Source organism: Dysidea avara, chromosome 5 (genome assembly GCF_963678975.1).
Source record: "Dysidea avara chromosome 5, odDysAvar1.4, whole genome shotgun sequence".
Taxonomy (NCBI): Eukaryota; Metazoa; Porifera; class Demospongiae; order Dictyoceratida; family Dysideidae; genus Dysidea; species Dysidea avara.
Window position 1 is genome coordinate 31,267,940 of NC_089276.1, and position 17,952 is coordinate 31,285,891.

General features: G+C 39.0%; 1 protein-coding gene across 2 annotated transcripts; it reads left to right on the forward strand.

The window, feature by feature from the left end:
• The first annotated feature begins 424 nt into the window (after positions 1 to 424).
• Positions 425 to 7,952, forward strand: LOC136256009 (uncharacterized). 2 transcript variants are annotated; one of them, XM_066048915.1, is made up of 9 exons: positions 430 to 946; positions 1,944 to 2,045; positions 2,095 to 2,158; positions 2,640 to 2,701; positions 6,590 to 6,639; positions 6,906 to 6,977; positions 7,047 to 7,255; positions 7,626 to 7,698; positions 7,751 to 7,952. In XM_066048915.1, exons 1-7 carry the CDS (start codon positions 542 to 544, stop codon positions 7,153 to 7,155), a joined length of 864 nt encoding a protein of 287 aa, XP_065904987.1. In that variant the 5' UTR covers positions 430 to 541; the 3' UTR covers positions 7,156 to 7,255; positions 7,626 to 7,698; positions 7,751 to 7,952. The 2 variants fall into 2 exon arrangements, with proteins under 2 accessions (XP_065904990.1, XP_065904987.1); XM_066048918.1 differs by lacking the exon at positions 6,590 to 6,639 and having other exon boundaries at positions 425 to 946.
• Positions 7,953 to 17,952: the final 10,000 nt, after the last annotated feature.

A 17,952-nucleotide genomic window follows, 5' to 3' on the forward strand; every position in this document is an offset into this window, starting at 1 on the left:
CATACTAAGAGAATCTAAATATATATTCACTATACTGTAGGTGAGAGTGTGCCATGGAGACTTGATTGAAACTTTTATGATTTTAAGTAACTGTTATACCTATATATTCTAAAAAAAATTTACCCTGTCACCAATCAATTCTACAAGAGACAAACCTTCTAAACTCCTTGTAAGATCAAGGTTTCTCATAGTTAGGAATTTTTTAGCTATCCTGTGATGTGAATTACACCCAATCAGTTATTGACTTTAAGAACAAACTATGCAATATATTTTGGACAGAAATTGGATTTGGACATAACGAGCTAGCTGAGAGGCCAATCAGTGGCCTGTTTATTTAATATTTATGACTAGCCGCATAAATTACGGCCTCGCGGGATTGTTGATACTGAATTATTCAGGGCCGCCGCTCGCAATAAGTATGAGTGGTGGTTAAGTCCCTGGATGTTTTAAGGGTTTTCCCATCCCTAATATGGTTTGGTCAAAGAAACTAGTTTCAGCCCGGAGTTTCAACGTTCAATAATAAGGGAAATGGCGGAAGGGAATGCGGCACCCCATTTCGTCTCCGAAGAAAAATGTACCCATGGTGGCAACTGAGTCTTCTTGTGAATTACCAGCACCAACCTACGCCCCAACGGAAGAGAGTGGCACGTTTGTACTTGCCGAAGGGCCTTTCGCTTACTCTGAAATGAAGCGATTCATACGGGAGGCAATCGATGAGAAATTTGATCAGTTTGAAAAGGGTACTCTTAAGCCCTATTGTGAAAAAATGAAGACTGCTGGGACGGAAAATTCGATGGAGAACCTTTATGAAGTGCTACAAACTCAACTACGTGCTGTAACGAAGGACCTGAGCGATAACTTGTGTGCTACCATCAGACAACAATTGTCATCTGGCCCACACTATGATCAGCCTGATAGTAAATCATTGGATAATAAGCCTGAGAAGGTAGGCTCCACTCATGTGCATCATACAGTACACAGTATATTAGGAGGCTTGCACTTTCTCTCAAGAAATGATGACCAGAAATCAGCCTCACAATACCATTCTGGCACCTTGGCAATATTGGTGAGATATAACCAAGCCCAAAAGTGCTTTCGGTATGACCCAAAAAGGCTTCCAATACTAGCTGATGTTGCCTATAATTTTATTCAGTGAAATTTTCTAATGACTGAATGATGCCTTCAGACAAGTGTAACTCAATAACAGCTAAGACTATGGTCTTTATTTTTAAGAAGAAGATGACCAGCTTTATTGAAGATAAAAGGTAAGACAAGGCACAGAAGACATACACTCGTCAGAACCCCAAAAGGCACATGCCACTGGTGAGTTTGTTATTGTAGAGTAAAATGTTGGCCATGCACTGGTCTCCAGCCTTGTAACTGTGGTCTAGCAGACAGGCTGGCTGGCAGGCAGACATGCAGACGAAAATAGTTTTGGTGATTTTTAAAAAATTCTATATCCAGCCGCCTGTTATGTTTCCTTGTTTTTAATGCTGTATTTGATGTTAGATGGACTAATATCAATCTGTAAAGGTGATTTTTGTAGCGTAAGATGTTTCTAGGTTTTTAAAGACGGTATTTTAGGCGGCTTGCTTCACTTTTGGGAGATCCCTACTTAAGCAATACTACCATACTGTTTGAGATAGTTTGTGATGATCTATGGAAATTCTCACAGTAGTTTGATGCATACACATATATATCTCAAATGTGCCTGGTTGTTTCCTTGACTATACATACTCTACAATGTTGAATATCCATACATGTGGACTGTTGAAGTGTAATAATAAATCAGGAAAATAACAATGAGGAATATGATGCAATGAACTTGTGCAACATCAAAGCTCTATGTATGCACACGTCTTGTGTCATGACAAGTTTTACCTTAGATGTGTTGCTTTTTGTACTGCAAGTTGTTGAAATTGACCGACAATTGTTGATTATAGGGTAGAAAGGATAGCCTAAAACCACATAAAACAGCAACCAAACTTCTTGAATCAGCTACAAATCACACAAGGTCGACACCCACAAGTTATTCAGCTAGTGCTGTGAGTTGTTGGCATGTATAAGCTCATTGTGAATGTACTACACTGTTAGTCTGGCGTTGATGGAACAGCAGCTCATATACACACAGGAACATTGCCAGATGGGTCATATGAAGGTACTTTTATGTGTTAACATGTATGAAATTTCTTTTAAGACAATAGATAATAAAGCAAGCAGTCAAATTATCATAAAGCTTAAACAAAGAATGTATGGTGTGAAATAAAGTAGTGATGTATGGGCATGTATTACACCAATGTTTTTTTTACTGAGTAAACTATTTTTCCTTTGTATACAGTAGTAAACTTTTAATAATGCCTCTATACTTTTTTCCAACTCTTACTGTCCCCTTGATTTTAGTATAGTTTTTTTTTTTTAATTTATCAAGGCTTTATTGTGCAAGTGCTGAAAGTCTGTAGGACACCTGGTCCTACAGCCTGCTTAAAGATGTTATAGCATGTTTGTAAGTTGCAGAAAGGAGAAAAAATCCATGACTGGACCTGGGCAACAGCCATCCGATTTACGCTTGAATGCTTACAGAGCAGTCAGGATGTTTTCTCTTAAATTAAGCAGCTAAATTTCATACATTATGTGCACAGGTTTAGGTAGTGAACCTACCAGTGAGGAGGTGCACAGTAAGATTGATCACCTAGCAGGACAAGTAAGTATAGTGTGGCTAATTGAATAATCAGTTGTATAAATATCAAACAGTAAAGTAGTACTGTTTAGTAGGGTTCCCCCTAAATGGAAGGGTGCCGCTAAAAATTGCATGTATAAAAACCATCATAGAAATATCGTACATGATGAAACTCACCTTTAATGAATAGCCTAACTTCAAATCCAGCTTTAAAAGCAAAAAACACTCACAGATGGCCGGGTATTAAATTTTTTTTAAAATTGTCAACACCCATATTTTTGTCTGTCTACCTCACTGCCTGCATGACCACAGTTGTAAGGCTAAAGGCCTAACGAAGCAGTGCATGGCCACCATTTGACGCCACAAGAACAAACTCAGTGGTGGCATATGCTTTTTCTGATATTTGCTTTCTGTGCTTTGCCTTTCCTTTTATCTTTTATCTTCAATTACATTTTGTGAATGCTGTCCCACTAGGAACCTGTGAGAAAGGCTTAAAGCCTGTGAATACAGGGAGTCAGAAACATGTAACTAAAACACGGTCATCTTCTTATTCTTCATGCAAGGAAGCCATACCAAGACATAATTTTCTGCATTGACACTTTCCTTAGAGCAGTGTATGCCACAACAAAAGTACGATTAACTAAGCCATTGTACACCATAGTGTAAACAAATATTTTGAGACAAAGTGTGTTGTTGGCTGATTGGCTGGCCGGCATGTAAGATCAACCATAAAGTCAGTCTGACATTTTTATGAAAATTATAATCACCTCTAGGATTTAATTTCCGGTAGTATAATTATTTTCAGGTGTAGGCGACTTACCAACCCCATACTACTCCATGTGTAACCCCATTAGGCTGTTACCCCAAGTGTAAACACCCCCCCCCCCCCCCCAAACGTTCTATGTGGATTTAAGGGTTACATGTCTATTTCTTGATTTTTCAAGTGCTACACTGTACTCATTATATGGTTACACAGTACATACACTGCATAGCTTATAGCCTGTAGAAATTTAGTTATTGAATTTTTAACAGAATGTTGATTTGCATATAATACTTAGCCTTCACGTTCAGCAATAACTCATACCTTTGTCATCTAATTGCAGTGGCTCTTTGAACTACTACTCTCTGACTCACTGACCTACTGTTTTTTCCACTTTAAATAGTTAGTGCTAGGACTTAGTGCCTTGATTAATTTCCAAATGGTAGTAGAAACATGCTACCAGAATACCCAATGGTATGACCACACAAGATTGATATAGAGTCCACACACTTTTGATATGGGTGCAGCACAAGTCCTAGGTCATGCATGCTCTATTGCAATGATTATACACTCTATCATGATATAATTTCAGCTAACATAAAGATGTACAGTATGTCGTATATCAGCTATATTGGCCCAGCACTATGTGCTACATGCCAGAATTGTCAATAGCTAATTATATAATACATATCACAGCACAAAAAATTGTGTTTGTATATAAGCAATACCTACACAGTGCCAAAACATAAAATTGGATGGATATATGGATATATAGAAAGCACAATTAATTTAAAAATGAAGTAGGGTTCCAGCGATAAATAGTGAAACAAGAAATATGAATGATGGTAGCTATTACAACATACGTAGCAATATGGGAAAATACCTACATTGGCATGTTACCGCCATCTGTTCAATGCCAAAGTAGGGATTTTTCCACAAGGCTATATTGTAATAGTTACTATCATTCATATATTGTTTCACTACTTGAACCCTACTTCTTTTAAATTTATAATTTTAATTGTACTTAGTACCACGGCATATACCCAACCTTCCCTGACTTAATGAATGTCAGACCAAAACAGGAAATGGACGGCAATGATCTTGCTAATTGGTTGGTAAATGGCCATGGCTGACTGTTATAATCACCCTTATCCCTATACCTGTGACTGAATTAGGGGTAACATGTCCACTAGTATATTTTCAGGTATAGGTGACCACCCTTGTTTCCCATTTTTTATTTCTATGATCCCTAATCAAACTTATAAAAATTCCTAGTACCTGTGTGTTTACTTTTGTAACTTATTATGACTGGTAAGTCTACGAATACCATTTGTTTTCAGCTATGTTCAGCCTGTTACACAGTGTTACAAATGTGACCAGATTTTGGAAAACCTATATCTTTAGTTTTGCACACATGCAAAAGTTTTGGGAAAACATTTCAACAAAAATTAATTTTTTGTATGTTTGTATAAAACAACTATTAAACCTTCTTGCTGTGAAGTTTCACACCCAAAGCTTCCTTTTCCTAGGAAATGTGGATGATTATCAGTCCATGTAGTAATTTCATATGCATGGGATATACAAAATGGGTAATTTTTCAGGTGATGGAGTAGCTAAAACCAAGTCTTTAGACAATGATACTTGTAATAGTTGTGGGCGATCAATCACCCAAGCCAAAACGAGTGTAGCCACTGGATGCATACCTAAAATTTTCGATTATGGATCAGCAGCTAGTACATTCTGGTTACGATGAACAGACATATCCTAGAGATATCATGGAGAATTTCGGTTGTGCAAGTTTCAGTGCTATTGAATTGTTTATGGAAAAATTACTAACTTCACTGAAGGCTAGATAGGTAAGCTTACTTGTAGAGTGGTTACTCCATGCAGAGTGGTAGCTTTGTGATGGGGGGTTTCCGTATTTGAAAATGTGTGGAAAATTGGTAAATAAGCTATAGCACTAGTTCCCAACATTTTTCAAGTCGTAGGATGGCGAAGATAACAGAATGCTCTCTGTCTGAGTGGTTTTCATGGCGAAGTCCAAGTCATGCATCCTAATCACGTGAGTATTAATCGATCCCCGCAATCAATTTGGTCTTAACGTCTATATAATTGCTGCCCAGATGTAGCCCTGCTAGCTGGGCTACATACGAAATGTAGCCTGGCCGGCTCCTTTAATCTGAGGTGTGAAAGTGTTACATGTTATTTCATTAAAAAAAAGTGCTAACAACACTGGGTTCAACTATCAGAATTTTTTCTATGTATTTTATACTGTAGGAATGGAATTAATTGTCAACAAAGTGATTTGTCATCATTTGTCATACTTAATCACTCCCAGAACTTAATGCATTACTTAGCTTGTAATATATTAGACAGTAAATAGGATGTATATATCTCTGAAATGCTTCAAGATATTAGCCTAAAATTTTAATACTAGATGCCTCATTTTAGCTATAATACAGAAAGTTGACCAATGTGCCACAAAGGTAGGTTTCCCAAAATTAGGTCACAAATGAAGAACATTATGAGATGCACATCTGCAATCAATCCAGTCACTATGGAAAACTGGCCCAACTGTGAACATAGGGAAGCCATAACATGCTATACTGGTCACAAATTGACACCTTGAGCTGTCAGCAAAATGAAATGGGACACAAAGGAGGATAAAGGTAAGTCCATGATGCGTGCATTGTACATGCTGTGGTGTGCCAAAAGGCACCTGTCAGGCTGAAGCAATGTCGAACAGTGAAATAATGAAGCCTGTAGCCTTTGCCATTAGTGAGGTATGCTTGTCTGAAGGAGTCAGTCAGTCAGTCAATCAATAGAAAATTCCACTGAATAAAAAAATAAAATTTGTAGCAACCTATTGGAAGCATTTTGGGTTGTACTGAAGGCACGTTTGGGCTTGATTATGCCAAGACTCCATGAAGGTACAGTATTGTGAGGCTGGTTTCTGGTCAATACTTTATGATAATGTGCAAGTTCTTATATACAGCAGTACCACTATACTATACTGTATGGTAATGTTATATCAACTATCTTGAAACACGCACATTCATATGTCGTAAGGACTAGATTTTGGTTTGACATCCCAGTTAGGTTATCCGGACTATACACTGTCTTCGCAATACAACTTTTGTTTGATACATTAGGAAGGAATGCTTGAACCACCAGTAAGGAACCAAGAAAATCGAGACATACAGTAAGAGAATTTCTATCATATGTGTATAAAATCCATCTACTGTATGAAAAAGACATGTCTTACTATAATATTTTAAAGTACCAGTTGTGTTACTCTATAAGCTGTGTGGTGACCAAGTTAGTGTGGGATTTTTTCTACATTATAGTCAAGATTCTGACTTCCTGCTATACAGACTTTAGCTTTTCCCAGTGTGGTAGTTTTTACTGACCTAAATTTTAGGCAGGTACTAAAGTAGTTTTGTTTATATAGGTGAATTATATTTACAGGATAAAGCATCTAAAAGAGGAAAAGAACACTTTGCAGAAAAAACTTAGAGAGCAGGAAGACAAATTAATTAGGTATGAGAGTACACAAAACATACGTACATATATATCAGTAAAGTATGCAGATCACATGTTACCTGACAGGTGCCAACAAGATCTTCGTGACAAATGTGAATGTGTAGATAGACAAAATGTCTTTGTAATAAAACAGGAGAATGAGGTAAAAATAAAAAAGGGGAAATTACAACATTAAAAGAAGAAAATGAAGAATTGAGGGTTGACATAAAGCAGAAGGATAATGAAAGTGCCAACTTAAAATGTCAGTTGGCTGCGTACTCATCCCAGAACAAAGGGTTAGTGTGTGTGTGTGTGTGTGTGTGTGTGTGTGTGTGTGTGTGTGTGTGTGTGTGTGTGTGTGTGTGTGTGTGTGTGTGTGTGTGTGTGTGTGTGTGTGTGTGTACTGTGTATGTGTACTGTGTGTTTACTGTGTTTGTTTGTGAGCACAGGTGTTGTGTGAGTGCATGCATGTGTGTGTACCCTCAAGAGAATTGCAAGGCCAGCACTGACTCATAGGCACCTCAGTGTATACAGGAAATTAAACTGTTTATATGGCAAGCAACCAAAGGCTGTATGAGTATGTGCGTGCCTGCATGTGCACACGTGTGTGTAACTGTGTATGGGTAGCATAATACGTATGTGTGTGATATATAATTGTGTATATAGTGAGTACTTCAAAGGGAAGGCTGAGGCTGACCAGGCTAACTTACAACAGATGTATGGAATTTTCAAAGATATTGTAAGTCTGGTACTAAATTATGTGGATCGTCTTTACACTCGATTTTGCACAGACCATGACAAGAAGATTACCACAAGAAGCTGATAACATAACAACATAATCATTTGGCACACTTCCACAGAAAATGATTAATTGGTATATTATTTTTCTTAGTGTAGAACACACATAACAGCCTTTCAAATATCTCTGTTGCCATTCCAGTTGTATAATGTCATGTTGTGACAATCATACTTAATACATCATTTACTGATTCACTACTGAATATATATATAGTGGACCTTGAACACTCACATAGTGATTAGCTAGTTCCCGATTTGTATATAAGGGAGTGTTGTCACTGGAGATGATTTGTCAACAGCAAAAGCTATGCCGTTTTTTTTTTTTTTTTGAAGACTTCTTGGTTACTGAATTATGTGCTGAAAATTGGTGTTTGTTGGAATAATTATATGTAGTGACTGCATACTTTTGAAATGTCTGGTACCTCTATTAACAATATGGAAATAAATCTTAAAAGTCAAGTTAGATGTTTCTAAAGAAATAATTTGAAGGTAGCAAGAATTATACAAAAGTGACAGGAATACTTTGTTAGAGAAGTGGCTGTATGATAGGCTGATGATCATGAGCAGGCCATGTATACCAATGGGGCTCATGTTGGTGTGGGATATTATGCTGGACTGCTTATGTATTCAGTAGCATTACCATAATGTGCTAAACGTTCAAGTAATCTAAACATACTCAATCCTTACTTTGGCTTCCATATTTATGCCATTTAGGTACTATTGTTAGGTATTCCCCTGTTATTGTGGCCAGATTAGCGGTTTACATTAGGTGTTATGAATACTACTTTTGTCAACAATCATTGTCTACCGGGTATTTCCTTTGGTTAGCAATATAACAACTACACCTGTGAGGCTATTATTATCTGTATTTAAAATCTAATCCAGAAAATGTATTCAATGGCATCATACAATCTAGAATAGTGTCAAAGTAACCAAAGAGTTAGCTAACATCTGTAATTACTGAGTTCACATTTATAACAAAATGTCATCACCATCCAACTAGATGAGTTTGTCTTGGTATATATGCCTCAGGTGTTGTTCAATGCTTGCACTCTTTATAAAAGCATTTAGGAAGGCAACCATTTTGATGTCTGCATGCATGGGCTACATTTTATTTGTACATTTATTTCAATTCATCAACTTGCATTTATTTTATTTCATTTTCTAAGTAGCGATTTTTGAATTTTGGTCACATCTACATTTCTTAGATTCACATCTCTTTTACATCAAGCAGGCTAGTCTGCTTTTGGGGATGGGCAGCGCCAGAATACAAGAAGGCCTCACTCAGTGCAGTAGCATAGAGTATTGGTATAGATGCTCGCGTATTGCATATTGATATTTCCCCCCCAACCTGCTTACATTTAAATCGGAAATCACATGATAGAGCGTACTGGGCATTATATGGACCTTTTATGCTTGGTCTGGAAAGCTGACGGTGGAGCACATGCCCCAGTGTAGCTACGCTTTTCTTTTTCCCGGGGTGAGCATCCCTTGCAACCACCCCCAGAACCTGATGGTAAGATGTTGGACAAAGATGTTTTAGACTAATGTGAAGGAAGCACCTGACCTTCAGATGTTGTCACAGTAAGATCAAGTGCCCCAATCACTACTGGGCTGCCATGGATGGATCTATTTATTTATTATTACTGGGCAGGAAGCTCTGCTGATGTGCCCAGAAAAAAAAGAATTTACAAAGATTTACAATTAGCTTGCTATATACAATGATTTAGAAACATTAGTAAGTTATCAGTAAATAAGTTCAAATCATCATGATCAATTATTGCAGTGGGTAAGTTGTTCCATTCATTAATTGTTTTTGAGTAGAAGCTCTGTTGATATGTTATCTAGCTCCACGTAGGTAAGTTATAGCAGACCGCAGCAAGGAAAAACTAATGGAGAACCGCAGCCAAGACATCACCATTCACCAAGCTATAGGGCTATTCCCTCTTCGCAGAGAGCAGGGAAGCAATTCTCTTATAGACAGTAGTAGCAGCACTATCCATTCCCCCAAAAGGTGGAAAACACTAATGGGAGAAATGAACCTATTTCTACCTCACGAACTCTTTGTTCATATCTTCTCTGTTTCTCCCGCTCAGAGAGCTAGGAGCAACAGCAGTGTCACGGTAGCTGGAAAGCAGTTGGATTAAACACTCTTACATCAAAAAAAACAAAAAAACCTTCGGTGTAGCTACGCCACTGATAACTGCAGAATATATAAGGTTGCATTTGCAAATGTCAGGTGATTGCAAAACCAATGACCGGTACAAAGACAGAGAGCGTATCACGTGTAAACGGGCGCGCGCAGTTGTGTTTATCAGAGATCATACGGGGTACTCATACCTCCATTTTGCATTGGCGTAACGTATTAAAGCAATGGAAGTAGAGCAGTCGATAGAATCTGAGGACAAGCACTGCGTTACGTCTACCCAAGAAATGTCCTCCGCGAGAGAAATTGTGTGTGCGCCAAGGCGGATGAGCGGACAACAAGTGACGGGAGCATTATCTATGGTTAAAACTGAGTTTAAATGGCTTCTTCCTATTATCAAACAGTATACTTTTAATGGAGAAACTGATCAGAGCCGGTTAGATCATCTGGATGCCAGCGCCGAACACACTGGCGACGCCGAGGCGTTGCAAAAAGAACTCCTGCAACTACAAAGTATGACAAAAGAGGCCCTGGAATTATTTCACAATGGTGTAAGAAAGTTGGATGAAAAAGTTAATGAGTTAATATCAACAGTTGAGTCTGTGTCGCCTTCCTCTTCCAAAAGTAACGATGCACAAGTAAGTTGCAGTTTTTTACATATCTCGTGATAAAAAGGTGGCAGAAGGAATGTTAATTTTTAAAAAAAACAACAACAACAACAACATGTCACTGAAAAGGTATCAAAAAAAACATGGTGTATTGGGGACTCAAATCTGAGACATCTCACCCTGTGGAGTCCATCATCGTGACCATCGTACCACAATGCTTCTAGCAACACACCTCCCTTTAGTTTCTACCTTATAAATGTAAAAATGAAGATATGTTAGGGACAAAGGTGAAAAACAAACCAAGGCTGAATCTGACCCTAACACTAAACCTAGGAGCGCTGTTCCTAATCGTAAGGGCACTGTTCCTAATCCTACAAGGGTCCGTGTTTCTTAGCCATAGGGAGGAATTCCTAATGTTTATACAACAAAAATTTTAACCCTTCACCGCCATATGGCGGTTTCGATTATAAACGCCCGTAGCATCACATTCTAAATGCTCTGAAACTTCAGTCGAGTATTTTAGTAGCCCCTGTGCTTATCCTGCAGTGGGCATGCCCTTAAGTGAACGGGAACAGGGATAACTGGTCTGTCGCGCACTATTGTTCGGTTAGATGATGCAATTGTGTACTTTTGGAACGTTGATAACAAGCATTGTAGACAATTCTTCAACGTGATAATGGCACTACTAATAAAGAGAAACAGTAAGGAGAGGGATTATATAGGTTGGAGTGGCGTGTTGCTACTACAGTGACCTCGTGCTTGTAGGTACGTACATGCGCACTTACTCAAATGCTGGAAAACCAGGCTTAGAGATAATCTCTTCAACTTTAAACAGGTTAGTGATGTTTATTGTATTATTATAAACAGTGCTAGCCTGTAAAGTAGTGAAATTTCACGTTTGGTTTCACTTAGATCGATTTTTGTACTTTAAAGTTATATAATGGATTTGTGGTTGCTCTGGTGTAAACAACAACTTCATAATCAAATTCCTTGTTCTTTAGCGAGTAAATTGATATATAGTTTTATATGGTATGGTGTGTAAGTTATAGCAGTTTAGAAACAGTAGATTGGAGCCTCTACAAATTTGGCGGTGAGGGGGTTATTAAGTAAGTGAACATGTGCACCGGTTATCTAGTGTAAAGTTCCATGAAAGCTGGTTCGCATGGTTTCTGGCTGGCCCCGCCAAGTCAACTTGGCAGAGGACACTGACATCAGAAGACAAGAAATCCTGGAGCAGAATTGTAGAAGTGTATCGTGGTCAATACGGAGTACACTTAGACCCACGTACGGCATATCAGAGATGCCATGAATTACAGTATTCTCAATTTGGGTCAGCCCAGGGTTTACTTGATGCCATGCGAGATTATCAGAGAATGGCTCCCACCAAGCTCACTGATGAGGTCTTGGAGTCCATATTGTGGAACAAGGCACCCCTAGAACTGCAGAAGGAAATTAAGGAAATAACTGTGGGGTCGGTCCAGTAACTTTTGCACAAGTTACTTAAAGCAGCAGCCACTGTGCAGTAGAGAGACTGCCGTAGCAAGGAGAGAGAAGCTACCAGCCAACCAAGAAGAGTGATCCCTGAGCACAGGCCAAGCAAACTTCCAGTGGGGAAGACCAGTGCAACTCGGAAGGACCAAACCAAAGAGCCAGCAACCATGGCCAGACAAGGGAGTGAAATGAGTTTAAAACATGTGAAGTGTTTTAATTGTCAGGAGAAGGGCCATCTAGCCAAATTCTGTCCACATGGAAAGAAGAAAGGAGCCCACAGAATGACAATAGAGGAACCCAGAGAAATCAAGATACACGGTAGTGTGTCGTGCGGCCCAAGAAGCCGGCACGCAACCCCGTGAGTATATTGACAGGAAGAAAGAAAACGCAATTTTCGCACCTCCGTAGCTCTGTGCTGCCTTGATGAAACAAGACAAATTTTGCTGTGTACATTCCCTCCAACTTCAGTACTCCACATTCCAAATTGAGCGAAATCGCTTCAGGCATTCCTGAGATATGCGACTTCAAAAATTGGCTTAGTTTCTTCGTTTTTTTTTTTTTCTTCTTCTTCTTCTTTTTCTTCCTCTTTTCGCACACTTACAAAAACTGCTATAAAACGCGAACGCGTTATCCGATTGCCTTGAAATTTGGCACACAGAAGGGGGGTATAAAGGCGCATCTCTGTACCAACTTTGGCTGGAATACCATAAACAGGCAGAGTTATGAGCGATTATGCACGAAAAATAACACCAATATGTTGTCACGCCTACAGGGTAAACCGCGTATGGGAAGAAGCTGAAAATCGGTGGGTGAATAGGTTAACTATTGAACCTCAAACCTTTTGTGGTTTGAAAGAAATTGAGCTAAAAACCAGGAAGATACAGCGAAAAAATCAACAGTGTGTAACAATTACGCAATCGAGATTAGCAAATTTTTTATTATTATTATTATTATTATGCTTGCCACGCCTACCAGATAAACCACTTGGGGTAATGCTTTGAAAATCGCTGTACAGATGGAATTATCATCTTAGAAAGGCTCTTCAATGGTGTAGAAAAATCAGACTTAAAGCCACGGAGTTATAACACGAAATCCAACTTGGTGTAGCAAGTGCGAGATCGAGATACTCTAATAGAGCAGTCATCCTAATAGAGCAGTCACCCTGAACAGAATTCAAGAGATCAGTTAGAAATAAGTAGAGATCAGCTACAAACAAATCACCCTGTAGAGAGTTCAGCTACAAACAATTCACCCTGTTCAGACATCAGTTAGAAGAAGTTTTCTTGTAGAGAGTTCAGTTACAAACAAATCACCCTGTTGAAAGATCAGCTAGAAGATGTCACCTTATAGATAGTTCAGTTACAAAGAAACCACCATGTAGAGAATTCAGCTACAAACTAGTGACCCTGTAGATACATCAGCTAGAAGAAGTTACCTTGTACAGAGTTCAGCTACAAAGAAACCATTCTGTAAAGAGCTCAGCTGCAAACAAATCACCTATACAGAATTCAGCTACAAACAAATCACCCTGTAGAGAGATCAGCTAGAAGAAGTTACCTTGTAGATAGTTCAGCTACAAACAAATCATCCTGTAGAGAGATCAGCTAGAAGAAGTTACCTTGTAGATAGTTCAGCTACAAACAATTCACCCTGTACAGAGCTCAGTTAAAAGAGGTTTCCTTGCAGAGAGTTCAGCTACAGACAAATCACCCTGTAGAGAGATCAGTTAGAAGAAGTTACCTTGTAGATCGTTCAGCTACAAACAATTCACCCTGTAAAGAGATCAGCTAGAAGAAGTTACCTTGTAGAGAGTTCAGCTACAAAGAAACCATCATGTGGAGAATTCAGCCGCAAACAAATCATGTATAGAGAGTTCAGCTACAAACAAATCTCCCTGTAGAGAGATCAGCTAGAAGAAGTTTCCTTGTAGAGGGTTCTGCTACAAACAAATCACCCTGTAGAAAGATCAGCTAGAAGAAATCACCTTGTAGAGAGTTCAGCTTCAAAGAAGCAATCATGTGAGAGTTCAGGTACAAACAAATTGTCCTGTAGAGAGATCAGCTAGAAGAAGTTACCTTGTAGAGAGTTCAGCTACAAAGAAACCATCATGTAGATAGTTCAGGTACAAACAAATCACCCTGTAGAAAGATCAGCTATAGAAGAAATCACCTCGTAGAGAGTTCAGCTACAAAGAAACTATCATGTAGAGAGTTCAACTACAAACAAATCACCCTGTAGAAAGATCAGCTATAGAAGAAATCACCTTGTAGAGAGTTCAGCTACAAAGAAACCATCATGTAGTGAGTTCAGCTACAAACAAATCGGCCTGTAGAGAGATCAGCTAAAAGAAATTACCTTGTAGAGAGTTCAGCTACAAAGAAACCATCATGTAGAGAGTTCAACTGCAAACAAATCACCTGTAGAGAGTTAAGCTACAAACAAATCTCCCTGTAGAGAGATCAGCTAGAAGAAGTCACCTTGCAGGGAGTTCAGTTACAAAGAAATAAACCATGTAGAGAGTTCAGCTGCAAACAAATCACCTGTAGAGAGTTTAGCTAGAAACAAGTCACCCTCTAGAGACATCAGCTAGAAACAAGTCACCTTGTAGAGAGTTCAGCTAGAAGAAGTCACATTGTAGAGCTACAAAGAAACTACCATGTAGAGTTCAGCTGCAAACAAATCACCCTGTAGAGAACTCAGCTACAAACAAATCGCCTTGTAGAAAAATTAGCTAGAAGAAGTTACCTTATAGGGAGTTCAGCTATGAACATATCACCCTGTAGAGAGTTCAGCTACAAACAAATCACCCTGTAGAGAGTTCAGCTACAAACAAATCACCCTGTAGAGAGTTCAGTTACAAAGAAACCACCATGTAGAGAGTTCAGCTGCAAAAAAAATCAATCACTATGTTGAGAGTTCAGCTAGAAGAAATCACCTTGTAGAGAGTTATCTGCAAATAAATCACCCTGTAGAGAATTCAGCTACAAACAAATCACCCTGTATAAAGATCAGCTAGAAGAAGTTACCTTGTAGAGAGTTCAGCTACAAAGAAACCACCATGTAGAGAGTTCAGCTGCAAACAAATCAACTGTAGAGAGTTCAGCTAGAAACAAGTCACCCTGTAGAGAGGTCAGCTAAAAACAAGTCACCCTGTAGAGAGTTCAGCTAGAAGAAGTCACATTGTAGAGAGTTCAGCTACAAAGAAACTACCACGTAGAGAGTTCAGCTGCAAACAAATCATCCTGTAGAGAGTTCAGCTAGAAGAAGTCACCTTTTAGAGAGTTCAGCTACAAAGCAACCACCATGTAAAGAGTTCAGCTGCAAAAAACTCAATCACCTTGTAGAAAGATCGGCTAGAAGAAGTTACCTTGTAGAGAGTTCAGCTACAAAGAAACCACCATGTAGAGAGTTCAGCTGCAAACAAATCACCTATAGAGAGTTCAGCTAGAAACAAGTCACCCTGTAGAGAGTTCAGCTAGAAGAAGTCACATTGTAGAGAGTTTAGCTACAAGGAAACTCCCATGTAGAGAGTTCAGCTGCAAACAAATCACCCTGTAGAGAACTCAGCTACAAACAAATATGCAGTGTAAAAAGATCAGCTAGAAGAAGTTACCTTGTAGAGAGTTCAGCTACAACGAAACCACCATGTAGAGAGTTCAGCTACAAACAAATCACCTGTAGAGAGTTCAGCTAGAAACAAGTCACCCTGTAGAGAGATCAGCTAGAAACAAGTCACCTTGTAGAGAGTTCAGCTAGAAGAAGTCACGTTGTAGAGAGTTCAGCTACAAAGAAACCACCATTTAGAGAGTTCAGCTGCAAACAAATCACCCAGTAGAAAGTTCAGCTATGAACAGATCACCCTGTTGAGAGTTCAGTTAGAAACAAGGAATCCTGTAGAGAGATCACCTAGAAGTATCGCCTTGTAGAGAGTTCAGCTACAAACAAATCACCTGTAGAGAGTTCAGCTACAGACAAATCACCCTGTAGAGAGATCAGCTAGAAGAAGTCACCTTGTAGAGAGTTCAGCTATAAAGAAACCACCATGTAGAGAATTCAGCTGCAAACAAACACCCTGTAGAGAACTCAGCTACAAACAAATCGCCCTGTAGAAAGATCAGCTAGAAGAAGTTACCTTGTAGGGATTTCAGCTACAAACAAATCACCCTGTAGAGAGTTCAGCTACAAAGAAACCATTCTGTAAAGAGCTGTGCTGCAAACAAATCACTTGTACAGAATTCAGCTACAAACAAATCACCCTGTAGAGAGATCAGCTAGAAGAAATTACCTTGTAGATAGTTCAGCTACAAACAAATCACCCTGTATAAAGATCAGTTAGAAGAAGTTGCCTTGGAGAAAGTTCAGCTACAAAGAAACCATTTTGTAAAGAGCTCAGCTGCAAACAAATCACCTGTACAGAATTCAACTACGAACAAATCACCCTGTAGAGAGATCAGCTATAAGAAGTTACCTTGTAGATAGTTCAGCTACAAACAAATCTCCCTGTAGAGAGATCAGCTAGAAGAAATTACCTTGTAGAGAGTTCAGCTACAAAGAAACCACCATGTAGAGAGTTAAGCTGCAAAGAAATCACCCTGTAGAAAATTCTGCCAGAAACAAATTGCCCTGTAGAAAGATCAGTTAGAAGAAGTTACCTTTTAGAGAGTTCAGCTACAAAGAAACCATTCTGTAAAGAGCTCAGCTGCAAACAAATCACCTATACAGAATTCAGCTACAAACACATCACCCTGTAGAGAGATCAGCTAGAAGAAGTTACCTTGTAGATCGTTCAGCTACAAACAATTCACCCTGTAGAGAGAGCAATTAGAAGAAGTCACCTTGTAGAGTGTTCAGTTACAAAGAAACCACCATGGAGATTTCTGTAATCAATATAATATTATGTAACCGGATTTGCGAAAAGGGGTCTTCCACACACATCCAATTCCGTAACCGTTGGAGACCATAACTCAGTGTTCAAGTAACATATTAACCTGAAAATTTCACCATGTATTCAGCTATAGTGGTGCTCACCACTGTCCAAAATTCAAGGCAATAGCTCTTTCCAATCTGAAGTTATCAATTGTCAAAGTTGGCAAATTGGATGTGTGTGGAAGACCTCTTTTTGCAAATCCGGTCACATATGTATTATACAGTATAATAATTTGTACATTTACTGATAAAATATTTAAAGTACATCTACTTCATCTTTTCTTCTTCCTGTAGTAAAGAAAAAAAACATAGGTTAAAAAAGTCCCAAAGCTGGCCATAGGCCGGCTTTGGGGTATACAAATACAAAAAGAAATGAAATCTAATCCAAAACAGCCAAGCTGTAAAAAATGTGTGCGGCCCTCTGAAAGGCTATGGTGAAAAAAGATGTGAAATCCAAGGTGGCGGCCAAGAAATGGCTGTGATGGTAGGTTAATGGTAAAAATTTTAATAACGACAATTCAGGTGAATTTTTGTGCCGCTTCACAAAATTCACCTAAATTGTCCTTATTAAAATTTTTACCATTAACCTACCATCACAGCCATTTCTTGGCCGCCACCTTGGATTTCACATCTTTTTTCACCATAGCCTTTCAGAGGGCCGCACACTTTTTTTACAGCTTGGCTGTTTTGGATTAGATAGAACCTATAGAGAAGGAACAGCACAGTTCAGAAGGGCAGCCTAGTCAGAAGACACCAGAGGAGAGTAGTGAAATGCAGGAAGACCCATGGATATGCAGTGACGGTCGGTGAAAACATTGCTGAGGCCACCCCAGAACAGTCCTGTAACCAGAGAGGGCCAACTTACAAAGTAGACCTTGTTGTAGATGGAGTGAAAACGAGAGGGTTTTTGGACCATGGGGCGCAAGTTTCTTTAGTGAGGAAAGAGCTACTGCCAGCAATAAGGAAAGCCAATGATTGGTCACTACAGGAGAGTCACAAGAGGAACCTTGAGATGGGCACACAG